The sequence below is a fragment of the Eucalyptus grandis genome, chromosome 11 (assembly GCF_016545825.1).
Source record: "Eucalyptus grandis isolate ANBG69807.140 chromosome 11, ASM1654582v1, whole genome shotgun sequence".
In the NCBI taxonomy this organism is placed as follows: domain Eukaryota; kingdom Viridiplantae; phylum Streptophyta; class Magnoliopsida; order Myrtales; family Myrtaceae; genus Eucalyptus; species Eucalyptus grandis.
This window is the reverse complement of record NC_052622.1, coordinates 9507919-9534533: the sequence shown is the minus strand read 5'-3', so window position 1 is coordinate 9534533 and position 26615 is coordinate 9507919. Positions and strand designations below refer to the sequence as shown.

Sequence of the window (26615 nt, the reverse complement as noted above, 5' to 3'; positions counted from 1 at the left end):
TGGCACCTTCCAAATGAGTTCTTCCAATCTACCCGTTGGACGGAATCAATTAGGGAGATCTCGAGTTACTTAAGGAATGTGATGATAGCCCACCAATCATGCTCGCCCATACAATCAGGATCTGAGTTTCCATAAGTAGAACCTTCCAAGTATACTTCGCCAATCAACAGATAATAGATCTTGAAATGCTATCTCCAGCCGTGAGAACTTCCTTAGCCACTCGAATCAAATCCTTAAAGAAATACTCAATTCTAGATAAGACTTCTTCGTCGGTTTAGAAACTGTAAATGAGGGCAGACTTTAAATCTTGAGTCTGGCGGTTTGGTGATCTTCAAACTTTGATGAAAGAGTCTGCAAGTCTTCAGACTAGATTGATGGAAATGTTTTTTCAGCTTCAAAACAAATAAGGAAGTTTTCTTCAACACCAATATGAAGAGAATCGTAGAAGTGAAGGAGATTATCATCGCAATTTGCTATAAAAGACTTGAGAGGGGTCATCGTTCATCTTGTTTCAAAACCCATTTAGAACAGCTCTTCTTGCATAGCTTCAATCCAGCTTTCATCGATAAAGCTTCTTCTATTTGGTTCAATTTCGTAAACGAGTGGAAGACTCTTCTCGCCTTTTAGATCCGGTGCGAATTCCTTCATTCATAGTAGAGATAACACATCCTTTTCATTTTGAACCATTTTAGCAAATTTTTCAAAATACGACTTACTTGCAAGGAAATATACCCAAGTAAACGGAGTAATCATCAACAATTACTAGGCAATACTTCTTACCCCCAATACTTTGAGTTCGTTTGGTCCGGAGATCCATATGCAGCAACTGTAGCATGAGTGGCAACTGGGTAGTCCTCGAACAACTTTGAAGAGATTTTGGCTAATTGCTTCATGTTGACATGACCAAGCTTTTTGTGCCATAAGCTTGCTTCGTCTTGAATTGAGATAAGGCATTGCGATTCATTTGGTTTCACATTAAGATAGATATTTCCATGTCTTCACCCATCGAGTAGAGTCTTTACCGATTCCGTAACATGTTTCTTCTTGAAAGAAGATCTTGAAACCAAGTATCCACACAATTGACTAAGCGAGAAGATTGTAATTGAGTCCTTCCACTAAGGAAACATTACTTATTGTGAGTTCCAATTTTCACGGTTCCAAATCCCACGATACTTCCTTTGCATTTCCTCCAAATGAAACTTTTCCACCATTTACTTGAGCAATCTTTATAAAGCAATTTGAGTCTCCTCGTCATGTGTCTTGAGCATGTCAAGATACCACTTTATGTTTCTTGACGGAGAGCATTTAAAATAAAGTCTCAAGCTTTCTTTGGTACCCAAATTTTCTTGGGTCCTTTGGTGTTAGTAAGATAAAACTCATACCTTAGAATATTTTAGACATGAAAATCATCAGGAACAAGAAAAATAAGAAATTATGGCTGTTGTAGGAAGACTATGTTAACAAGGTGTTAAAGAGATTTAACATGGATAAGGCAAAACCGGTTGCAACTCTTCTAGCGAGTCTAAACATGCGATATTGAATGGGGAGTTTGATGTATGACATGGTAAGCACGAGACTAGATATTGCACTTGATTATTTCTTCCGAGACAGGCAGTTTGAGTTGTGAGTCGATATATGCAGCCCCTTCCAACATACTAGCCATAGATCTTTTACAAAGAGCATTGGAATGCAGTAAAATGGATATTGAGATATCTAGCAAGTACTTCCAATTACTCACTTTGTTATGGTGATACATCTCTAGAATTGCAGGGTTATGTAGATGCAGATCATTCAAGTGATTGAGATAGTGGTAAGAGTACCACTAAATATGTCTTTAAAGTTGCAGGTATAGTAGTGAGTTGGGTATCTCAACTACAAAAAGTATCGCAGAGGCACAAGTTTTTCAACTACTATTTTTTAGAGAAGATGGATACAAAGTTGCTTGGTGCTTTGGTATATTTATCTTCAAATGGGAGATTGTTATAGATGAAGCCAAATATTTTTTACGGGCTTTTTGGTCTTTTCTATCAGATTTTCTTTTAGGTTAAAAGTGACATATTTATATTAGTAACGGCAAGACGCTGGCTGTCAAGATGCTGAAAAAGAAAATAGAGAGGTAAGAAAAAGAGAGAAGAAAAAAGTGAGTTTTTTCTTCATGAGAGTTCTCAATCTTTTTGTGCCCTGATTTTGAGAGCAGATCATCATTGTATTCCAATATTTTTCAAAGTCTAATGGATTCGAAAAGTGCCTCTAAGCGGAGACATAGCCTAGGTTTGGGTGAACTTCGTTAACAAATTTTATAGCGTATTCATCTAATTCTATTATTTTATTATTATATTCTGCTTGATGAATTGTTTGTGAGCGTTATTTTTCTAGAATCAACATGCGATTTTGTAACAACAACAACCATCGAAAAAAAAAAGTTCAGTTTTTTATAGTTTTTTTTTTTTTTTTTTGAACAGATAGTTTTTCATAGTTCAAATGAAAAAAAAATAGCAATGTCTTATCATTCATGGCCAGCAGACAAGGTCGTTGCTTTATCCAGGCATTAGGGCAGAAAAATGATTAAATCAGTAATCCATAGTCTTGTCTTTCACAAGATTCACACCCGTCCCTTCTACACAGTGGACGAAAATTAATAATAGAACTTGGCATTTAACCTCATGCAATCTTGCGGACGTCACAGTCACAATCGACTCGAGGAAAGCTGATTTTCACAGCCATAAAAGATGCGAACTACGACCCAAAAACAAAAGAAAAAGATTTCAATATGAAGCTAAAGTATCTAATATCGATCTTGAGAAGATCTCGACCTTTCTAACCTTGGGGGGATTCGTTGTTTGCTATCAAGCATAAACGAGATTAGTCACTTCAGCTGAAGTCTTCAGCTATGGCACGTAAGGAAGTCACTTCTATGGTACAACACACTTCACTTCTATGGCTAAAAAGGCACATAAGGAAGTCACTTGCGAAATCATTCAATAGAAAAGTGTTCATAGTTCTATGTGAAGAAACTAATATTATTTAGAACTCAAAATTCAACTGTTATCAAACTGCTTTACATTGTTGGTCCCCGAAAGAAAACTGCGTTGCGTCTTCTTTCTGTTTAACTCCCTCGCAAAGAAACGAAAGTAGTTTTCACAGTGTTCGTACGTTCGTTGCCTCTGATATCTCGTTTGGACTGGACTAGAAATCATGCATCTTTTCTTATCGTAGGGCAAAGATTCTTGGGTTATCCATGGGGCTGATAGCGCAAAGATATGACTGGGAATATATTCGCCACCAGAGATGTCCACGACGTGCCCCGACAAAGACTGACCTTTCGTCTTAAAGAAGAACGTTCCAAAAGCTTCTTCTTACTCTCTCTCTCTCTCTCTCTCTCTCTCTCTCTCTCTCTCTCTCTCAAAATGGTGGCTCTTCGTCTTGTACTTGTCCAACGTAATGGTGAAGAATGGTAGTTGAGCTTCGAAGTCATGGCATGCGTCATTAGGTCACGAGCATTGTTTATGATAAGTTAAAGTTGGATGATTTTTGGGAGATAGTTGTAAACAATGCATTTTCTTGCAGAAGATCTTGGTGGTGTCATTAGGGTGATTACGTCAATAAGACGGCGATCATAAGCATGATTAGGAAGAGCTGGTGCTGTTTGCAATCATTGATTTTGAATCTTTTTTGTCAATGTACAGTGGATTACTCAATTATAATAGCACTCTCTCTCTCTCTCTCTCTCTCTCTCTCTCTCTCTCTCATCTTTTTCCTCATTTCTGAGGTTTTTTCATAGGCGAGACACCAGGAGTATCACATCAATTCATAGATTGCAATTCTAGAATGCATGATTTTTTCTTTTTTATCCTTAATTTACAAGAGCAAAACACGAAATGGATGTAAAAAATGAGGGCATATGAGTTAAAGAGTTTATCTCATTCTAATATTGTGTTATTTCATTTTTCTCAAGTTCGCGCACGTATTGAACAAAGCCATTTCGAGTCTATTTGATGATCGTGAATGATCTCGATATTCTTTGGCTTTTACATCCACTAGGCACATTCTTTCCAGTTCAAAGTCACTGTTCAAGCCACTATCAACCATTCTTTTTCGGACTTCTGAATTTGATACGTCGTTCGGGCTTACCCAAGCCATACAACGAGCAGATTTTGTCTGGGGGTGGAATGGAAAAGGTTGATTTAGCCTGGGTTTGATTGCGATAATGACCTTCTTGGGCAATTAGAAAGTTCATTTTGCCCCTCTCTTCCATCGCATACGATGACGTCTTTGTGGTGCAATAAGAAGTTGCACCAGGCGATTTCTTAGAAAACTAGCGGAGCTAAAAACTATCGGATAATTAAGGGAATTCCAATAATTTGATGGATGATGTGTCCATCGATTTCTTAGAAAATTCACGTGAAGGAAATTATATTTTGAAAATTCTTGGAAAGAAATTTTAAATTAATTTCTAGCTTAGAAAAGCAAATGCCTAAGCAAGTAACGCGTTTATATTTTTCAACACTGTCCATGTAAAAGCTTTATGACACAGACGGTCTTGAAGTACAAAAATCTTAATCTGTTTATAACGTGCATACATTTGCTATGATTTTATTATTGCTCGTGCAATTAACTCACATCATCAAAAACATAAACTCTATAGACATAAAGTTTAAATAAAGCGGAATGTAAATAAGGTCCAAATGGCATGGGTCCAAATAGGGTCGAGAGATTGTGCTTATCCTATTCCTTATTCCATCGGTCTAGCTAGTCGCCATGGTGCTGGCCAGCAACCGGCTTCAAAGAAGAAGGAAGAAGAAGATAAAAAGAAAATATATATATATATATAATAAAAGTATTAAAAAAATTTAAAAAATAACAAAATAATTTAAGAATCTTATCAAACGCATTTCTATCATAAGAATAGAAATTTTGGATACATTGGTACGTTTTTTTGCTCATAAATTGTTCTCAAAAACAAAATTAAAAATCATTTCTGATCAAAAATTGTTCCCCAAAGCATAATGGTTACGAAACGCACTCTTCTTAGTGTACAATTGCTTAAGCCTCGACTTGCAAGTTCTTCCAAATCTCTGACCGACTGTCTGTGAATTCTGGAGAGTAAAAAACCTTCATGCGGCGGACAATGAACAAAGATAAACGTGTACTTAGATACGAAGTGACGTCGAGAATCCTCTGTTTGGGATGGTTCGTAGAAGCACCTCACGATTACTATCCCTAGCTAAACACCAACTCATTGCCACACATTCCTACAAGTAAGACATACACACGATGACAAAAAGTCCAACTAGAGGCTTTGGACTACCAATCTCTCTTTTAATATTAAAAATAAAACAAACAAATAAATAAAAACAAAAGAAGAACGAAAGAAGCATTCCTTTACCACTAGGTATATAATTACCGCTTATAAAACTAGGGTATTAGGTAATACGACATATTATTATTGAGAAGTGAAAATAGTCCATGTATTAGTATGCCGATGTTGTGGACCTTGGCATTACTCTGATGGAGCCAAGTAAACTTGTCGCAACACATATGCACTAGATGTTTTTATCCTTCCTTCACCTATCGTTTATGTGGAATTACCATAGGCATGCACAGGTTCGTTTCTGGAATCACTGCGCCAACTTAACGACCGGCGCACAACCTCTCTCTATTTAAGTCGCCACCTTTTGTACACACAAGACCACCCAATAGAAACGGCAAGAACAAGAACTGGTGTGTGCACAGACAGGCAAGCCTTCTCCCATGGCCATTCAATCCACTTCCACCCCTCTATATGAGAAAATAAGCCTGAAAAATGATGCGAAGAGGGCGGTCGAGATCTTCATCTTGTTCCTTCTCGTCTCCCTTCTTGCGTATCGGCTTATTCACCTTGAGGACCACGGACTTGAATGGCAGGTCGCACTCGCGTGCGAGTCATGGTTCACGTTCGTGTGGATTCTCGTCATCAGCACCAAATGGAACCCTGTGAGCTACAAAACTTACCCTCACCGTATCTTGAAAAGGTATCTCGATAGAGCAAGAGCTATCTTTTTCACATGGCTTGCTTTAACTTTGAATCTTCAACTCGTCATGCGCTCTCAATCCCAAAACTCCTTAGCGCTACAGCTACTGATACAGCTCGATTTTTCTTTCTTTCCATCACCACGAATACTCAGGATGGTTTTCTTTTCCGAGTTTCTAGTGACGCTACAATCATGGCGAGGAACTTATTTTCTGATAACATTGGTCCTCTTTCCTTTCATTTCCAACTTTTGCACTTTCATAGGACATAATAATTCTACCAAACTGGCTGATATGAATTTTGAGAAGTAACAATTCCATTCAGTTTTTCCGACATCTTTCAACTGAAGTACCTGTATCGTACAATATTCACGCATGTTCTTCATTGATTTCGGGTTATGAACGGGTTCTGACCCACTGAGTTATATTTTTTAGTTTAGTTCCTTATTGCTGTTCTTGTTTTTCACAATTCCTTCATATAGGGTGAGCGAGCTTCCTCCCGTGGACATGTTTGTCACAACGGCAGATCCGCAGCTAGAGCCTCCGATCATCACCGCGAACACGGTCCTCTCCTTAATGGCAGTAGACTATCCGGCTCATAAGCTGGCGTGCTATGTCTCCGACGATGGCTGCTCACCGTTGACCTACTATTCTCTAATGGAAGCTGCAAAGTTCGCAAAGCTCTGGGTTCCGTTTTGTAAGAAGTACGATATTCAATTGCGAGCCCCATTCCGGTACTTCGCCGGCGACTCAACCACATCGTCTGGTGAAGACTGCTCATTGGAATTCCAACAAGCACGGGACACAATGAAGGTGATCCTCAATCTTTGGAGTCTAGTGTTCATGTGTTGGAGATGGTCACGGTGATCGGTGATTCTTTGTTGAAATATGTGAGAGAGAGAGAGAGAGAGGATTCAAGATATGGATGGATGCGGCCTTCCCTAAGCTTGTCTTGTTCTCTGACAGGATGAGTACGAGAAGCTGAGCAGGAAGATAGAAGATGCGTCCCTAGGATCAGTCCCATCTAATGTTACTGGGGAGTTTGTCGCTTTCTCTAACACACAACGCAAAAATCACCCCACAATTATCAAGGTACAGTAAAATTACTGAGAGGATATCTTTGTCCAGTTTTGGATAAAATGTTCCTGTGGTTAATATGGCAGAACAAATCAACTTATATACGTCACAAATTGAGGATCCAAATACTTTGTCATCCAATAATTGTTATTCTTGATTGAATTGCAATTAAATTCCCCCTAATCTGTTACTATTTTGAAATATAAACTAAATGAAAGATTTGATTGTATATGTAGAAATTTAAGATCCTTTAAAAAAAATGTTTAAATTCTTGAATAAGAAGGCTTCATAACAATTTATAATCATTTATTATTTAATTTTTTGTAGTTTAAAATAAACCATTATTCTCACAATATATTAAGGATTATAACACAATTATTTCTATTTTTTTATATTTCTGAAAATTAGAAAGACCTTAGATAGCATGTCTCTCTCATTTTTTACACCAGGGACCATGCTACCCCTTTAAAGACTCGTATATGTCAGATAGCTCCTTCGTCTCAGCGCCATATGAATCCCAAAGAACTCAGAGTCAAGCAGTACATTTGTTCCCACAATCGGTCATGTGGTCAACTCCATTACATTACCAAAATGACAATCCACAGATCTATCTAACATTAGATTCTTCTGTTGACATCGAGTATGTGTTATCCTCCAAAAAAATCAAAAGTGTTGTACTTCGAAATCTACAAGCTCACTGTTTCTTGCTGTGATTTTAACAAAGATCATGCTGGAAAACAAAGGAGGTCATCCAGATGAATTGCCACATCTGATCTACATATCACGAGAAAAGCGGCCAAAGCACCCGCATCATTACAAGGCGGGAGCGATGAATGTCCTGGTGAGTAAGACCTATCTATCAAGACCTAAGTGTGGTCACTTTTTGACATCAAAACAATCTTATAATTCTTTTCTCTCGTGTCTCGTTGATGGATGAACAGACCAGGGTTTCAGGACTCATGACGAATGCACCATTGATGCTAAATGTCGATTGCGACATGTACGCCAACAATCCGCAGATTGTTTACCATGCTTTGTGTCTCCTCCTCGGCACAAAATATGAGAGAGACTGCGCATTTGTTCAATGTCCACAATACTTCTATGATGGAGCAAAGGATGACCCATTTGGAAATCAACTAGTGGTCCTATTCGAAGTATGTGCAATTTTACTACAAAATAAGTCCTGAGTTGAGCCAAATTGCAGCTTATCTACTGATCAGTACCTATACCTTATAATACTGTTGATTTTAGTATTTGGGACGAGGAATAGTAGGAATTCAAGGACCTGTCTATGGAGGAACGGGATGCTTTCATCGTCGGAAAGTAATTTATGGGTCGTGGGCAAAGGACATGAAGACTGAAAAGAAAAGTCTTACCTCTAATGGTATGTGCGTATGTTTGGTCGCCTATTGCGCGTTCATGGGACTCTGTGCCAAGTCATAGTAAACCATATTTTCCCATTTGCCAATTTGATTTTTACAGGAGAATTAACCATGGTAGAATCACTAAAAGGCTTTGGAAGTTCAAAACAATTCATCAACTCTGTTGCTTATGCTCTACAAGGCAATTCAGATAATCCCAAAGATCTTTGGAGCTCTCTTGAAGCAGCCTATCAAGTCACTAATTGCACCTATGAATACAATACCGACTGGGGTAAAGAGGTCAGTGTATATCTACATTGAATTCACACATTATACATGATTAATCTAATCATGGCTCTAAACTTTAAAGTGACTGTGCTACAACTATCATTAAATTTCATTGTCATTGGCCTGAAGATCTATGATTTTCCCATGAACACGAATCAATAGACGCATGATTTATGGTATGAAGTGCTCTGTTTTTAAGCATTTTTGTGACAATGAGAACGATGGTATAAATTTAATCTTCGGCATGAGAAATGTTGTGCACGTGTCCTCTCGCAGGTTGGTTGGATGTACGGATCAACGACGGAAGATGTCCTTACGGGATTGGCCATCCATTCCAAGGGTTGGAGATCACTCTACTGCTCACCAGACCCACCGGCTTTTCTTGGTTGCGCACCATCTGGTGGGCCTGCTTCGATGACCCAGCAAAAGAGATGGGCCACGGGCCTGCTCGAAGTTCTAATGAGCAAAAGGAGTCCAATATATGGCACCCTGTTCATGCATCTCCATTTCAGGCAGTGTTTGGCGTACTTGTGGATCGTAATTTGGGCATTGAGGTCCATACCTGAGTTCTTATATGCTCTCCTACCAGCATATTGCATCATGACCAACTCCCACTTCTTGCCCAAGGTAAGAAGAAAGTAAAACAAATATCACTCCTCTATTCTCAAGAATCTGTCTCATTATCTTCCTTTCTTGCGTAAATACAGGGAAAAGAACCAGCTATCATAATTCCAGCCACCATTTTCGTCATCTACAACCTATATTGTTTATACGAATACTTGGCCGTTGGCTTGTCAATACGTGCATGGTGGAATAACCAAAGAATGCAACGGATGACATCTGCATGTGCTTGGTCATTTGGAGTCTTAAGTGTTGTACTCAAGCTCTTAGGGCTATCGGAGACGGTATTTGAAGTAACCAAGAAAGATCAATCTACATCTAGTGATAGCACCAGTGCTGAACTTGGAAGGTTCACCTTTGATGAGTCCCCGGTTTTTGTACCAGGCACTACTCTTCTGCTGGTGCACCTAATAGCATTATTTACAATGTCGTTAGGGTTGCGCCCACAAGCATCCGGGAGTAGTGGCTCTGGCTTAGGAGAGGTGATCTGTACTGTGTGGGTGGTTATGTATTTCTGGCCATTTTTTAGGGGTCTATTCGGGAGAGGAAAATATGGGATTCCCTCGACTAGCATAATGAAGGGAGCTATCCTAGCAACCTTTTTTGCTTACCTATTTAGATTTATGCCCACAGGTTGGTAAGGGCTGCAGATTGTTGGTGTTTGCATATGCAAATTTAAAAGCATGGTGGTAAAATTAGTCTTGCCTTTTCTTTCTGATAGGAGACAAGATGCTCTCCTTGTATATAGTGATACTCTCACAAAGCAACAAATTTCCATGTTCAATGTGTCGAACTATTTTTATGAATATTAGCCAATAGTTAGGGGGTGCTCATGAGTAAAGATTTAAGGCATTTGTGAGTGTCTCTTATGCTCTAAAAAGAGCCATCTATTCTCTCTCACTTTATCTTGAAAATCCTGGAATATCTACATAGTCATGTCCAGGCATGTCCAGAGGGTAGGAAATGGCACGAAATTACGACCTAGATAATGAAGCAAGGTGAAGATCTACAAGCATAAATAACAATCATAGAAACAGAGTCCTGCTTGTCACAGTTCAAATCACAAAAATAGCAATGTCTTTTTTGTTTTTTTATGGCCAGCCGACAAGAGCTCATTGTTTTATCCAGGCATTAGGGCAGAAGAATGATAAGAGCAGTAATCCATGGACTTACTTTTCACAAATTCCACACATGATCCAACTAACCAGAGTTAAAAATAAATAAATAAATAAATAAAATTGTAATAGAACTTACAGGCAATCTTGTGCGCTTCACAATCATAATCGACTCGAGGAAAACTTATATATACAATCCTAAAAGATACGACCGACAATAGAAAAGCAAATGAAAAAGTTTCAGCATGAAGCTCAGGTGACTAATCTCGATTTGAGAACAATTCGACCATTCTAACCTTTGGTGGAATTGATAGTTTGCTATACAGCACAAACGAGAGACATGCATATGAGACATCGCCGTCTCCCGCGTTCACATTCGTATCTTCACCTTTGGCACCACCTTCTTCACTTCCATGGTTAGGATCGAGATCATCCATCCTAAATATGTAAAAGACCAAAGGACAAAATCGTACCAAATCGTACCCTTTATTCTCCTTTGCAACCCTTCATAAAATCAGAAAATGTTTAGTAGTCATAACTAAAGTTTTGCTGCAAAATATTGAATAAATGCACTTGGGATGTTGGGAGTGCAAAGCAAAAATCCAATGCATTCACCAATGGAGATCATCAAGAAGGATTCCATCAAAATATCTAGTTGGAATTACATTCACTCAAAAACTTCAACCAATAAGTTATAAGTCAATTTTGATAATTATATTAATGGCTTCACACCACACCAATTCTCAATATAGGACTTGTCTAATATAATTTACATATGCGCCTCAACAATCTTCTCCTCATTGATGAATTTAGTGTTAAGTTTGCTCTCCCTTAATCTATAACAACCACCTTCTTTTCTATTGTAATAGTACTAGAGTAGTATCAATTAGTGATCCCGGCTAAATTTCTCATTATATTACGCTCTTCCCCTCTTTATACTAATAAAAAAAAAAGTCATTTATTATGGGTCAAACGAGTATAAAGAAAATTTTTTTGAAGTAAATCAAGATAAAAAGTGACAATCAATCAATTAAAAATTTGCACTAGATAAAGTTACTGTGGATACTAATTCATACCTGACTTAATTGGTGTGAGAGAGTGGTTTGGTCTGTTAACTAAAAACTAAAGTGGTTAATATCACGAAAAACTTCAAATTAATACATTTGTGATAAATTTATCTCGAATTAATATTTTGATCACAAAAAACCTAAGCTAGTACATTCGTAAGAAATTTATTCAAAACTAATTTTTTTGATCACTAAAAATTCAAAGTGGTATATTTCTGATAAATTAATCATTTATTAATTTTCATTAAATTCTTTTAATATCACGAAAAGTTATAAATTGGTACATATGTGATAAATAAAGAATAAAAATCGAAATTGGTGGACTTGTCAACTGTTAAATGTCATTCTATTCAGAAATTTGATAGTAAAATTTAATGAAAACTAATGAATAATAAATTTACGATAAGTGTATCGGTTTGAGATTTTTTTGTGGTCAAGAAATAATTTGAGGTAAATTTATCACGGATATATTAGTTTGGAGTTTTTCATTATATTTACTCAAACTAAAAAGTATGCCTTTAGCCAAAGACAGCGGAAAATTGCTCCATCCTTTTGTCGAGTAGGCACATGATGAAATCATTCGCGAAGCAATGGATTAGCCCGTTCATTCAATAGAAAAAAAGAATTATTGAATGTCAGTTTAAATCTTGCCAATTATCACACTAAAAACAACCAAAAGCGTTGCGCAGTTCTAAAAGAAGAAATTAATGTTGTTCAATACTTCTATCAAACTGCTTCACGTCGTTGGTCCCAAAAACAAAAGTAGGAACATCTTTCTCTTAGCAGTTTTCAGTGTTCGTACGCTCAGGGTCTCTGATTTCTCATGATTTCCCGTTTGGACTGCACTTGACTAGACTAGGAGGCATCATGCATCTTTCCTCCTCGCGGGGCAGAGACTCTTTTGCTTTGTCCGTGATGCTGATAGCGCAAAGACGTGACAGGGTATAGGTCACCACTTCACGTGGCCGCTGCCATGGGTGCCCGCGACGTGCCCCGACGAGCCCCGACGAACACTTACCTTTCAACTTGAAGGTGACAAATTCCCAAAGCCTGTGTGTGGCGGCTCTTCTTCATCTTGTACCTATCCAACTTGGTGGCGGAGAACGGTAGCTGAGCTCCGAAATCATGGCATGCGTCATTGCGCCGCCAATGTTCTTTATAATAAGTTAGGGTGCATAAAATAAACTTCCTTCGTGATGGAATAATATCGCTTTCTCTTAGGGTGCGTTTATTTGCGTTTTTCGTTTAAAAATTGTTTTTGATAAATGAAATAAAAAAAAATGTTTTGCCCGAGGAACAATTTTGAACAAAAAACGCGTTTGGTAAAAACTTGTTAGGAGATAAAAAATAAACAAAAACACGTTTGGTAAATTTGTATAATTTTTTTATTTCTTTTATTTTTTCTATTTTTTTCTTTTTTTTTTCCTTTTTTTCTTTTTTCTTTTTCCTTTTTCTTTTTCCTTTTTTATTTTTCTTCTTTTGGCCGGTCGCCGCCTCGCCATGGCTGGCGACCGATTGACGAGGGCCGGCGACCGGCGAAAGAAAAAAAGAAGAAGAAAATAAGAAGAAAAGAAGAATAAAATAAAATGTGTTTCTCAAATGTGTTTTCAAATGTGTTTCGAAATAAAAAAACACAAATTTTGCGTTTCTTATTTCTGTTTTCCTTTTGTTCCCGGGGAACAAAAAAAAAAAACAGAAACGCACCTAAGTGCGTTTTCTTTTTTGTTCCCAGGAACAAAAAAACAGAAAAAGTGTTTAAAAAAAAAAAAAAAAACACAACCAAACAGGCCTTAGTGGCTCATCTCAAGCCCTCGCCATTAGCCGAACATCACAAGATTAATTTTTACATCGCCGCAGACATGAACTCTATAGACCAAAAAATAAAAAGATTAAATGAAACAGAAAGTTGACAACAACCAAATTTTACGGATCTAAACTCGGGTCGCGAAATTGTATTTATCCTTCTCCCTTTCTATCTAGCCATACCCTGTATTATAAATTCATTTGGACATCATGTGCTAAACCTAGTTGACCGCGATAGATAACATGAAACTATTCAATGTGAGTCATAAATTAATAAAGTTCAATAAGATTTTGTTAATCTCATCAATAAAGAAAGAGTGATTATTCGAACATGTCTTCAAGATTATATATAATTGGACTCAATGTGCTAATCCTAATGCAATTTAAATTCTATCAATCGCTGCTAGTTCCAAAAGCGCCTTTGGACTCTATCAACCCCCCGTTGCTTACGCGATTTCAGCATCAATCACGTTCTTTTCTCTATATTAAGCTTTGTCGTTGATGAATATTTATCTTTCTTGCATTACGGCATTGAGACGGAATTTCTCCATCGACAACGATCACCATCTACCGATGCGTACGCGCATGCATGCATGCATGTATATATACAGTAGCGTACGATTTCTTTAGCCTTGACTGGCAGGTTCTTCCCGATCTTTGACCGACTGTCCGTGTGTTTCTTGGGGACTAAAACCCTAATGCGACATTGGGACAGAAAATGAAGAGATGCCCAAGGCTTGCCAATCTGTAATTGGATACGATATACCTCGAGAATCCTCCGCTTTTGGACGGTTCCGAGAAGCACCTCGTTATTGATCGCCAAGCTAAAATCCAACTCAAGATGACAAAAAGGTCCAACTAGAATATAAGAAACAAAAAATAAAAGAAGAAAATCTAAAGAAGTAACCTTTTTACAAGGAAGAATATTATGTCCACTCTATAAAGCTAGTGCATTAGGAGTAATTACCTAAAAATTTATATATTTGATATATAACGAACATTTTAATCATAAATCTTTCAATTATGTCAATTTAGATATGAATCTTTTAAACGATCAACTTTTGCTAGAAATTGCTAACTTAGACATCGGGTGTCCTATAAAGCATAGCTGACGCTAATATGGATATTTTTTATTGGTATATGTTTGAAATACTTAAATTCATCAAATTATAAGCATTTTTCTTCAATCCAGTTAAGTTAATGACTGGGATTCGACCTCTCTCTATATATATAAGTAGCCACCACCATTTGAGTTATGCAAAACCACCGAATATAAACAGCAAAAACAAGAGCTGGTGTGTGCACAAACACACAAGCCTTCTCCAATGGCCATCCAATCCACTTCCACTCCTCTATATGAGAAAATAAGCCTGAAAAGCAATGCGAAGAGGGCGGTCGAGATCTTCATCTTGTTCCTTCTTGTCTCCCTTCTCGCATATCGGCTTGTGCACCTTAAGGACCATGGACTCGAGTGGCAGGTCGCGCTCGTGTGCGAGTCGTGGTTCACGTTCGTGTGGGTTCTCGTGGTCAGCTCCAAATGGAGCCCCGTGGACTACCAAACTTACCCTCAACGTGTCTTGCAAAGGTATGACAATAGAACGAGAACCATCTTTTTCGCATTACTTGCTTTGCTTTGATTTTTCAACTATTTCAGTATCACCGTATTGTTTCTGTCACGAACCCTCGATCCCAAAATCCACAGCGCTACAGCAACTATTACAGCTCGCTTTTACTTTCTTTCTCTGGTCTCTAATACTCCTTAGCATGGTTTTCCTTTCCGAGTTTTTAATGACAGAATTGTGGTTGCGAAGAACTAATTTTCTGAAAATATTTGTCATCCTTCCGCATCCAAGTTTATGCTTTCACTGGACATCATAACTTGCACCGAACGTGCTGAACTTAAATTTGGAAAGTTACAATACCATTGAGCTCAGTTTCAGAAGATGAGTTCTGACAGAAGTACCTGTATCGAATAACATTCACGTATGTTCTCGGTGGATTTCGGATTATGTATGTTCTGTAAGTTTGTAGTGTCAAACCGAGTTATTCTTTTTAGGTTTAGTTCCTTATTGCTGATTATCTTTTCTTTTTCACATATCCATCATTTAGGGTAACTGAGCTTCCTCCGGTGGACGTCTTTGTCACAACAGCGGATCCACAGCTAGAGCCACCGATCATCACAGTGAACACAGTCCTCTCTTTAATGGCGGTAGACTATCCAGCTCATAAGCTAGCGTGCTATGTCTCTGACGACGGCTGCTCGCCATTGATCTTCTACTCTCTAATGGAAGCTGCCAAGTTCGCAAAGCTCTGGGTTCCGTTTTGTAAGAAGTACAATATTCAATTGCGAGCCCCATTCCGGTACTTCGCTGGTGACGTGACGACGTTGTCTGGTGAAGACTGCTCCTGGGAATTCCAACAAGCACGGGACACAATGAAGGTGATGCTCAATCTTTTGAATCTAGTGTTCATGTGTTGGAGACGGTCACACTGATCGGTGATTCTTTGTAGGGAAGTGAAATATGAGAGAGAGAGAGAGAGAGAGAGAGAGAGAGAGAGGATCGGATATGTATAAGATACGGATGTCGAAATGCTCAAATTTATCTTCTTTCACAGGATGAGTACGAGAAGCTGAGCAGGAAGATAGAAGACGCGTCCCAAGGCTCAGTCCCATTTGATCTTACTGGGGAGTTTGCGGCTTTCTCTAACACAGAACGTAGTAATCATCCCAGTATTATTAAGGTACAGTGAAATCCCTGAGAAAATATCCTTGTCCAGGTTTGCATAAAATTGTTCGACCATTAATACGGCACACCAAATTAACATCAACACTTTTTAATATGAGGCTCACTGTGTCTATTGTGATTTTGACAAAAAGATCATACTGGAAAATAAGGAAGGTCATCCAGATGCATTGCCGCATCTGATCTATATATCAAGAGAAAAGCGGCCAAAGCAACCACATCATTACAATGCAGGAGCCATGAATGTCTTGGTGTGTAAGACTTTCCATCAAGCCCTAAGTGTGATCTTTGTCGAGCAAAACAATCTTATAATTCTTGTCCTCCCATGTCTTTTTGATGAATGAACAGACCAGAGTTTCAGGACTCATGACGAATGCACCATTCATGCTAATGTCGACTGCGACATGCATGCCAACAATCCACAAATTGTTCTTCATGCTTTATGTCTTCTTCTCGGTACAAAACGTGAGAGAGACTGCGCATATGTTCAATGTCCACAGATCTTCTATGATGGACTAAAGGATGACCCGTTTGGAAATCAAATGGTGGTCTTATTCGAAGTACGTGCCATTTTACTACGCAGTCAAGTCTCATTTGGAGCCTATTTGCAGCTTATTTACTGATTAGCATATGCACCTATGACACTGTTGATTTTAGTATATGGGACGAGGAATAGTGGGAATTCAAGGACCTTTCTATTCAGGAACGGGATGCTTTCATCGTCGAAAAGTGATCTATGGATCATGGCCAGATGACATGAAGACTGAAAATAGCGGTCTTACCTCAAACGGTATGTGTTTTAGTTTGGCAGTCAACTGCACAGACTATTTGCCTAGTCCTAATAATAAACCATATTCTTTCGTTTACCAATTTGATTTTTACAGGAGAATTAACCAAGGAAAACCTGCTAAACGAATTTGGAAGTTCAAAACAGTTCATAAATTCTGCTGCTCAAGCTCTACAGGGCAATTCAAATCATCTCGAAGATCTTTCGAGCTCTCTTGAAACAGTCCATTAAGTTGCTAGTTGCACCTATGAATATGATACTGATTGGGGTCAAAAGGTCAGTACGTGTCCACACTGATTTCGGACATTATACATGTTTAGATATACATACATCCAGCTGTATTTTCCAAGATTAATCAACTAATCGTTATCAACTCTACAGTTTCACTACTACAAACACCATAAGCTCACTACCATTAACCTAAACATCTATGATTTTTCCACGAACACGAATTGCTTGCCACACGATTCACAGCACTGTGCTGTGTTCAAGCAGTTTTGTGACAATAAGAAAGACTGGCAAAAATTAGTTTGCTAGAGTGATAATGTGTTTCGAACGTGTCTTCTTGCAGATCGGCTGGATGTACGGATCGACGACAGAAGATATCCTTACGGGACTGGCAATCCAAACCAAGGGTTGGAAATCAGTCTATTGTTCACCAAATCCACCTGCTTTTCTAGGTTGCGCACCATCTGGTGGGCCTGCCTCAATGACCCAGCAAAAGAGATGGGCCACAGGCCTACTCGAAGTTCTAGTAAGCAAAAAGAATCCAATATATGGCACCCTATTCGTGCAGCTCCATTTCAGGCAATGTTTGGCGTACCTTTGGCTCCTAATTCGAGCACTTAGATCGATACCTGAGTTCTTATATGCTCTCATACCAGCTTATTGTATCATGACCAACTCCCACTTCTTGCCTAAGGTAAGACGAAACTAAAACAAATATCACTTCTTTGTTATCAAGAATTTACTTCATTATCTTTCTATCTTGTGTAATCGCAGGGACAAGAACCAGCTTCCGTAATTCCAGCTGCTATTTTCGTCATCTACAACTTATACTGTTTGCATGAGTACTTCATGACTAACTTGTCAATACTTGAATGGTGGAATAACCACAGAATGCAACAGATAACATCTACATGTGCCTGGTCATTTGGATTCTTAAGTGTTGTACTCAAGCTCTTGGGGCTATCAGAGACAGTATTTGAAGTAACCAAGAAGGAACAATCTGCATCTAGTGATAGTAGTAGTGCTGAACTTGGGAGGTTCACCTTTGATGGGTCCCCAGTTTTTGTACCGGGCACTACTCTCCTGTTGGTGCACTTGACCGCAGTACTTACAATGTTGCTAGGGTTGCGCCCACAAGCATCCAATGACAATGGCTCTGGCTTAGGAGAGGTGGTCTGTACTGTATGGCAGGTGTTGTGTTTCTGGCCATTTTTTAGGGGGCTATTTGGGAAAGGAAAATATGGGATTCCTTCCACTACTATAATGAAGGGAGCCATCCTAGCAAGTGTTGTAGTTTACTTATGTAGAATTACATCCACAAGTTGATAAGGGCTGCAATTGTTGAATTTTGTATTTGCAAAATTAAAAGCATGATTGTAAAATTAATCGTGCCCTTTGCTTCCGATTGAAGAAGAGATATTCTCATTGCTTTTATGGAAACTCTTACGGAACAGCAAATTTTCACATTCCAAGTATTGAAATATATCTATGAATATTAGTCAGTAGTTCGTAGATAATCAAAAATAAGGAAATTAGGGTTTTGTTAGGGTATCTTATGCTTTATATATATAGTGCCGTCTTTGTACCCTTTCACTAAAATTTAAGTAAACATGTAGCCTTTGAGCCTCATCTCTCTCGTTCTAACTTAAAGATCCCAGAATAGCTACATAGTGAGTTCCGTGATAGAGTGAATGCTATATCTCAGGTCCAGAGGGTAAAAATGGCACAAATTCCCCTCTTGCCAACTAGATAATGAAGCATGGTGAAGAACTACAAGCATATATTACAACCACAGAAAGAGCGTTCTGCTTATCACAGTTCAAATCACAAAGATAGCAATGTGTCATATTGAATGGCAAGTAGAAAAGAGCTCATTGATTCATCCAGTAGGGCAGAGAAATGATAAATACTTATTTCTCACAAAGTTCACACACGATTCAACTAACCAGAGGTAAAAAAATTGTAATAGAACTTATCATTTAATCTTAAGCAATCTCGTGGACTTCACAATCACAATTGACTCAAAGGAAAACTGATTTTCACAGCCCTAAGGTCTACCAAAAATGGGAGGGGAGAAGAGATGGACATGCCTAAAAGATATGAACAACAATACAAAAACGAATGAAAAAGATTTCAGAGACTAATCTCGATCTTGAGAAGAACGGGACCTTTCTAACCTTGGGGGAATTGATAGTTTGCTATCAAGCATAAACGAGAGATCATGCATCTGAGACGTTAGCATGTTGGCATCATCACTCTTTCTCGCGTTTCTATTTATATCTTCACCTTTGGCACCACCTTCTGCGCTTCCATATTTAGAATCCAGATCGTCCATCCTAAATATGCAAAAGGCAAAGAGACAAATGAGAACATCTACTGCTAGCATGTACTACAACATTTGAGCTTGGAGAAAGCCAAAATTCCAACTTCGAACAGCAATAACCAAGAAAATTTCGAGCCTGATAATACATAAAGATACTCTGCAAATTTTGCCAGGGCAAGTATCACATGGAAAAAGATTGAACTTAAAAAGAACATTGGAAAGACACTTCAAGAATTGGACAAGTGCATCATCATCGAAGGGCCATGGGTACTTATCCTACTTGACACCGCACTTAAAAATTCACAGCAAAATCTTCACATAAGGGATCCCACAATAACTTCTCCCTTCAGCAAAAAGCAACGCTATTTACCCACTACTTAAAAGCGAAAGAGCACTAACTTCAACCGGAGTCACTATCACAACAAAGTGGCTATATAAAACAGATGATGCCCTGCAAAAGACAGGTGATAGATGATATGTGAACATAAATTCTTCATTAAAGAATCGCTGTGAGTAATATACGGGCTTGACTAAAGTGAAGCAAATTCTTTGCAGATGCAAAATGAGTAAAACACAAGAAATGTGTGCGCATACACAGGTGACACTCATGCCCCCACATGCACATCACATGCATATGCATAAGCTCACACTTTCAACAAAAAGGCCATTACCGATTCCTCTCTAAAGCAGAAAAATTTGAATGCGCTTTCTCATCAATAGAATCATTAGAACTGCTAAACAATCCTGAAAAGACATCAGGTTTCGATGCATTGCGAGAATCCATCTGCTGTGAACCACTCTCTGAGCTGAACAACTTTATTTCAGAAGATTGCTGAGGAGGCACTCCAAGGTCATCATTTGCTTTCCACAAATTGTTATAAGCCGGACTAGTTGATTTTGCAAAATCATCCCAAACATCGAGAGAACGATCATTCTCCTCAGCAGATTCACTGTGACGTGAAATGCTGCCACCCGTGAGCCACTGATTATCCTGAACCCAATCAATATTCTTTGAAGAAATGTTTGGGGCACCCATGAAAGCGTCATCAATTTTATCACTCGTTTTAGAACCCTGATAACAGCTATCTGACCCAAAACCGGAATTGCTCGTATTATCCTGAAACAGATCACCTATTTTGGAGGAAGAAGTTGGACCATCCTTAGCATCTGCACCTGCATATTGCTTTCCCAGTCCAAACACAGCATCCATATGGCCAGAAAAATCAACTACAGAACCTGCAAAAGGATCTGATAATCCAAATTTCTTGGCGTGACCACTGGAATCTGCAGATTGAAACTCTGCATCCCAGGCAGCCATTGAGTTGTCATTCTCACATTCAGAGGACTGGACAGTTCTAGCAGAAGGCTGCACATTCTCAAGGAAACTCATATCATCCAGACCTTGAAAGGCATTGCCATCTGCACTTTGACTCTGCTTGTTTGCTCCTGACTGCCCTTCAGATTCAGCTGGAGTGATTTCTCTCTTTGCTTCACTAAAGAAGTTCTCAAAAGTCAATATTTTTTAAATTCTAAATTATAAAAAAAGAAGGTAACTGGAGACTCAATTCTAGGAATGTCAAAACTCTTCGTCTTCTTTTCAAGTTATCATTATTGAGAGAGAGTTTCTTACTTTACTATTGCCTTCCTCTTCTTTTACTTCTTGAATATATTATTAAAAGTATATTGATAGTAGGACTAAAAGTTGTTATGGAGCAATTCGATCCACATTCTTCTGATGAATTGTCACTTCTAAGATAATTGTCCTTGACTTGCTTCTTTTTTCTTCTTCTTTTAGTGCCAAACATAGCTCTTTTCCCATTAAGTATGGTGGAAACCTGCATGTGTACGTAAATGCCTTGGTTGATATAGCTGATTATTTATCGTGTATTTGAGCTCCCTTATGATTTCGAGAGCTGTTTTGCATGTGGCTTTAATTTTTGGGCTTCTTTTGTATATGGCTTTGCACCCCCTAGGTGCCCTATAGTTGAACTTCTTTACCTATAAACTCCCTTTATATATATCTTTTATTATTTAAATGAAAGTAAATATCAGAACTGAGACCAACTTGATTCAAGCTGAACAGCAACAAACATCTGAGACAGACATTTGGCTTGCAAAGATTGTAATAGTAACAAAAAAGAAACAAGAAAATAATCTAGTCTATGTCAAATTTACTACACAAATATGCTATCAGTCCCCAAATGACAGAGGGAAAAGTTATTATGTCCCAATGTGCAGACAATGCTCAAACGTAAATGAAATATCTTTTTCCCATTTAATGATTAATTATTTACAACTCACAGTTTGCAACTATTTGATATATCTCTGGGTTCTACCATCATAAATTGAGTTCGTTTTGCTTAGAAACTTTGCTTGAAGATATAAGATAAAATGGATGATTCTAGGTCAGGAATGCAATTTTGTAAAAGAACCCACAATGTGGGGATACATCAATGGTAGCATCTTATTTCGCGGGGCAAGACAGAGTACAATGAGTCCATCCCTAACCCACAGTGGTACCATCCTTTGTCCCAAACAATATTGTGCCTGCGACTCGTCATATATAAATATATTACTGACTTCAGCAATCACTATGGTAAGGGTGACAGAAGCGTAGGAGTTAAGCAAGGTAAATATAGAAAGTTATAATAGCAATGTCATCAGTGAATGTGTAAATGAGGCAACATGCACATGCAAGGAGGTGCTCATGAATGCAAAAGAAAAAAGCGGCCAAGGGTACCTGTCTAAGCCAGAAGCTTCAGGCTTTAAGTTCTCATTGACTGAACCCTTTGCAATGCCAGATGATCCAAAGAAGGGGTCAGGCTGCAAAAGATTGCCAAAATCCATATCTTCTGAGTTGTTCCCCGGCTTGAACATGTTAATATCTGAAGATTGCTCAGAATGCATCATAGGGTCATCATTTGGTTTCCAAGTATTAATATCTGCTGGATTAGTGGAGCTTGTAAAATCATTCCAAGCATCATTAGAATCATCATTCTCATCAACTCTTGCAACATGACGTGCAATGTTGCCATCATTTGGCCATTGATTATCCTGAACCCAATCAACTCTTGTTGAAGAACTCTCTGCAGTGTTGATGACCTTACTTGTATCCACATTATCATTTGCTTTAAAACCCTCAGTAGAGCCAGTTGACCCAAACACAGAATAACTCCTCGGATCATCTTCGAACCAGTCATCCATTTTGGAAGAAGAAGGTGCACCATCTTCAGCATCAGTGCCTCTCGATTCTATTCCAGATCCAAAGACAGTATCCATATGGGTAGAAAGATCAACTGTAGAACTTGTGAAAGGATCCAACGATCTGGAATCCTTAGCAAAGGCCTCAGAATCAGCGGACTGAAACTCTGGCTCCCATGAAGACATTGTGTTGTAGTTCCCATGTTCAGGAGACTGGACAGGTTCAGCGGAAGACTGCAGATTCTCAAACAAACTTAGATTCTCAGAACTATGGAAAGCAATGCTTTCTGCCTTTCCCCTCTGCTTGCTTGCTCCAAGCTGCTCTTCAGATTCATTTGGAATGATTTTTGTCTTCACTTCCCCAAAAAAGTTGTCAAGGTCAAGCCCAGCCAGATTCAGAGAAGTTATTGCGAGGCTTGACTCATTGGTAATAATAGTTCCAGGTTTCTCTGACTTAGAAGACCATCTGATCTCTAAATTAAGCAGGTCGGACAGGGTAATTGATTCTTTTGGCATACTCCGCCCTCTATTTGACTCGTTTCCTTCAGAAAATGGTTCAACAGTCTCCTGGAAGCCAATTTATACAATAGTCATGGCATATACTTATTGACAATAATGATCAGAAATAAAACCAGAGTGTGGAACAGACATTTTCTTGTCTATAGCTTAAAAATAAAAGCTCTCAACCAATTAAGCCAATATCATAAACAGTCAAATAAACCACTAGGAAAATCAATAATGACAGAGTGGATGCCCAAAACCATGCTCGTACCAAAAGAAACCATCCATGGTTCAGCCCTGCAAAGACTACGATTGAGTAACTGCGCCATAGTTCTCTGACAACAAAGTACACATAATAGAATCCTATAAAATTAGAGCCAAAGTAAAAAGAACCATGCAAAGTTATAACCGAGAGTCCAAATGCTTAGTGAGCCAACTCTTAAACCTGAACCTTTAATGCTTATCAGAAGACTCCACATGCAAAATAAAACATAATACGGAATAATGAACTTCATGCTCTCTTTGGCATGACAATCGGCATCCCAAAAGGAATTTGGCTGAGATTCATCCTAGTAGGGTTACCTATAACTCTGCTTTGGATAGGAATGCTAAGGTCTCGGCTGTCATAAAAGGAAGTGAGTGGTTTTGGCCTCTGCTAGATCAAATGATCTGGTTGACATTCAGGCTGAGCTGTGTGGAACTTCAATGATAAGGTTCACGATGGTGGTGGAATTCCTTGAGCTGAAAATGTTTTCAAGACCATCTTTAGTGATTAGGCATAAGGTTGCCAGTTCACTGAAGGAGAAAAGGAGCTGCTTTGATCAAGATTTGGGAGCTTCTTGGGGCATATTGATACCTGAAAGTGCTAAGGAGAATAATTTGTCTCTACTTTGTCTGTTTCATTGTGCTATAATGCTTTGGTTGTATTAGTTTAGTAACAGGGGAACTGAAATTCCGGGTTTGATGTTTTTGCTTGACATCTTGAATTGAGATTAAGTCCTAAGGTTTGATGTTTTGAGCAATAATAGTACTTAATTATCGAAAAAAAAATTTAACTTTATGCTGGAGATTGCTAGAGGAATCAGTACGCCAAATAAAGAGCAGCGAATGTACCTTCGAACACACATCCCAAGAATGAGCACAAGAAACAACAACCGAAATCTAGACAAGACAATCAAATCCCTAATCCCGCCAAACTCCCCCAAATTCACGCATAGTCCTGAGCTGAAGCACCCGACATTTGAACCGAATATGAGATGCGGAAACCCTCACCGATCCATCCAGCTGCAGCGAGTCGAGCACCCACCGGTAACCCCGGGTGGACCTGAAATTGATGGGATCGGGGGGCACATCGCCGAACTGCTCCTTCCCGCAGAAGACGCAGAACGCGGAGCCGACGCCCCGGAGGAGCCTCCCCCTGCAATGCTTGCAGCGCAGGTACGGCGGGGACGGGTCGACCTCGGCGATCGACTCCTCGTAGGGGCGCAGCGGCGGGATCGAAGGGTCGTCGGGGTCGTAGGAGGGGATCCTCGCTTCCTCCCGGAGCGCGATCTGGAGCCGCCGGATGGCGTCGCGAGGGACGTCGACCGACATTGCCGCCGGCGGCCGATCGGGAAGGGAGGGAAACCGGCGGAGGCGCGAATCCGGGGGATTCAGATCAATGCGGAGCGCGGTGCGGTCAAAGGTGGTCGCGACGTCGTGGGGAGATGCGGTGAAGTGAAGAAGATGATGACACTGTACGACGACGAAGTTTCAGGTTTCCTCCATTTGTTTTCTCCTCTGTCGGGCAGACACAACAGCGGAAGAACAAAAACGAAACAGAGAGAAAACGCCGAACGAAGTGATTATTGGGCCCATCAATGAAATGGCCGCCTGTATCTATGTGGGCCAGGCCCAAAGCGATCCGGCCCATGTGTCCGTGCCTCGGGCCGTTAGATTGGGCCTGTTGGTTATGTTTAAACGAGGAATGACTACCACGTAATGTTATTATTAAACTTTCAATTTGTTCAAAATAATTCATTCACTATAATCTAATGTGCAATATCTTCCTCTAAAATTTTGGTACAAACATTCGATGTTGGCCCTGAACTTGAATTAATGAAAGGAAAATATTAAACATTTTCATATTCTGAAAACTAAATTAAAGATATACCAAAAATTCAGAGACCATGTTGAATGGAATAAAAGTATAGGGACAATATTGTACATGAGATTATAATTTGAGAATCGTATTGAATAAACTAAAATTTTAATATAGAAAGAGATTGGACCATATGTATCATTTTTTTTATTTAAATGATAATCTTATCACTTGTTATATAATTGGTGTCATATGAAAATTCTGATTTTTGAGGAATTTGTGCAATCGATGGGTTGTAATCTGCTGAAGACCTGCTCTTCTTTAGGTGGTCCTTTATGAGGAAATATGTTTTAACATTGGCCGGATCGATCAACTAGCCACAATCGCAATTCGGTAAATCACATGCTTTTGATATATGACCCACCAAATTTCAATGATTGGAAATTTAAATCATTTTGTAATGTACAACATAAACCATCACTTTGTTCTTGTTAATAATTAATACATCATTTGGGCCAGATTGAATTATACGATGTGTTTATTTCAATGAAAGTGTTTTCTAGAAATTAGTTTTTTAGATCATCACTTATTTGGTCTACCAAAAATAATTAATCAACCGAAAACGCTTTTTAAACAATGAAAATTTCATGCGTAAAATTAGGAAAGTAAATTAATAAATCTTAAATAGTGAAAGCACTTTTTGAAATTACTCATCTTCCCATTCATCATCTCTTCCCTCAGCCCTACCTCTGCCAGGACTACCCTCTAGGAGCTGGAATCGTCCAGGAACACCATGGATATGGGAATTATGAGATCTGCGAAATGTGTGTGTAGAGAGAGAGAAGAAATGAAGGTTCTTCATTTCCTTAGTCCCTAAACTTGGGCTTATAAGATCAATCCATTGTGGAATCGATACTCTCCACTTTTCCAAAGTGCGCAATCACTCAATCCGTTGCAAGCATTTTTTAAATGCAATTCAAACACCCAAAAACACCATTTCCTAATGAGAGGAGGGAGATGAGAGGTTCAACTCACTATATTCTTAGGAGGAGTTGAGGATGGGGACATTTAGTTTCAAATATGGGATTCGACTCATTAGTTCTGTAAATAGACAATTTTATAGTGAGTTGAGAGTTAGAATGGAACAAATAACAAAAATTAAAAAACATTTTCAATCACATATCAACAAATAAGTGAAAACTAACTATTCTCCTCATTAATGATTTCTCAAAAAGGATTCTTCTTTAGATAAGAGATTGCATGACATTTTTAATCTACTATTAAAATAATATTCTATTCTTGATCATAAAAAATTAATAATAAATTATTATAAATTATTATGGATGAGACCCACTTCTTAAAGAATTTGTACCTCGTAATAAACTGTTATTCGTATAGTACCACAATGAC

General features: G+C 38.7%; 3 protein-coding genes across 4 annotated transcripts; 2 read left to right on the top strand and 1 right to left on the bottom strand.

Annotated features, from left to right (window-relative positions):
* The first annotated feature begins 5676 nt into the window (after positions 1–5676).
* On the top strand, positions 5677–10192 carry LOC104424743 (cellulose synthase-like protein B4). Its single transcript, XM_010037243.3, has 9 exons — positions 5677–6011; positions 6492–6822; positions 6976–7101; positions 7811–7927; positions 8028–8240; positions 8338–8470; positions 8569–8747; positions 9012–9362; positions 9443–10192. The coding sequence occupies exons 1-9, from the start codon at positions 5752–5754 to the stop codon at positions 9995–9997; spliced, it is 2265 nt and encodes a 754-aa protein (XP_010035545.2). The 5' UTR covers positions 5677–5751; the 3' UTR covers positions 9998–10192.
* Positions 10193–14613: 4421 nt separating this feature from the next.
* Positions 14614–18551, top strand: LOC104424744 (cellulose synthase-like protein H1). The gene is given in 10 exon segments (XM_010037244.3): positions 14614–14926; positions 15451–15781; positions 15958–16083; positions 16220–16336; positions 16434–16470; positions 16473–16645; positions 16743–16875; positions 16970–17148; positions 17444–17794; positions 17875–18551. Coding segments are annotated over 10 exon segments (2259 nt in total). The 5' UTR covers positions 14614–14666; the 3' UTR covers positions 18427–18551.
* Positions 18552–18989: 438 nt separating this feature from the next.
* LOC104424745 lies at positions 18990–24924 on the bottom strand. Of its 2 annotated transcripts, none has more exons than XM_010037246.3 (4): positions 24398–24924; positions 22164–23191; positions 20095–20916; positions 18990–19436 (listed from the first exon to the last, which is right to left on the bottom strand). In XM_010037246.3, exons 1-4 carry the CDS (start codon positions 24716–24718, stop codon positions 19241–19243), a joined length of 2367 nt encoding a protein of 788 aa, XP_010035548.2. In that variant the 5' UTR covers positions 24719–24924; the 3' UTR covers positions 18990–19240. The 2 variants fall into 2 exon arrangements, with proteins under 2 accessions (XP_010035548.2, XP_010035549.2); XM_010037247.3 differs by lacking the exon at positions 24398–24924 and adding an exon at positions 24239–24384.
* Positions 24925–26615: the final 1691 nt, after the last annotated feature.

Coding starts and splice junctions, on each gene's coding strand:
- LOC104424745 (XM_010037246.3), bottom strand. CDS start 24,718: ATGTCGGTCGACGTCCCTCGCGACGCCATCCGGCGGCTCCAGATCGCG. Junction 23,192..24,397: donor CGCTGCAGCTGGATGGATCG/GTGAGGGTTTCC, acceptor ATTGGCTTCCAG/GAGACTGTTGAACCATTTTC. Junction 19,437..20,094: donor TCTGCTTTAGAGAGGAATCG/GTAATGGCCTTT, acceptor TTGCATATTTAG/GATGGACGATCTGGATTCTA.
- LOC104424743 (XM_010037243.3), top strand. CDS start 5,752: ATGGCCATTCAATCCACTTCCACCCCTCTATATGAGAAAATAAGCCTG. Junction 6,823..6,975: donor AAGCACGGGACACAATGAAG/GTGATCCTCAAT, acceptor GTTCTCTGACAG/GATGAGTACGAGAAGCTGAG. Junction 7,928..8,027: donor CGGGAGCGATGAATGTCCTG/GTGAGTAAGACC, acceptor ATGGATGAACAG/ACCAGGGTTTCAGGACTCAT.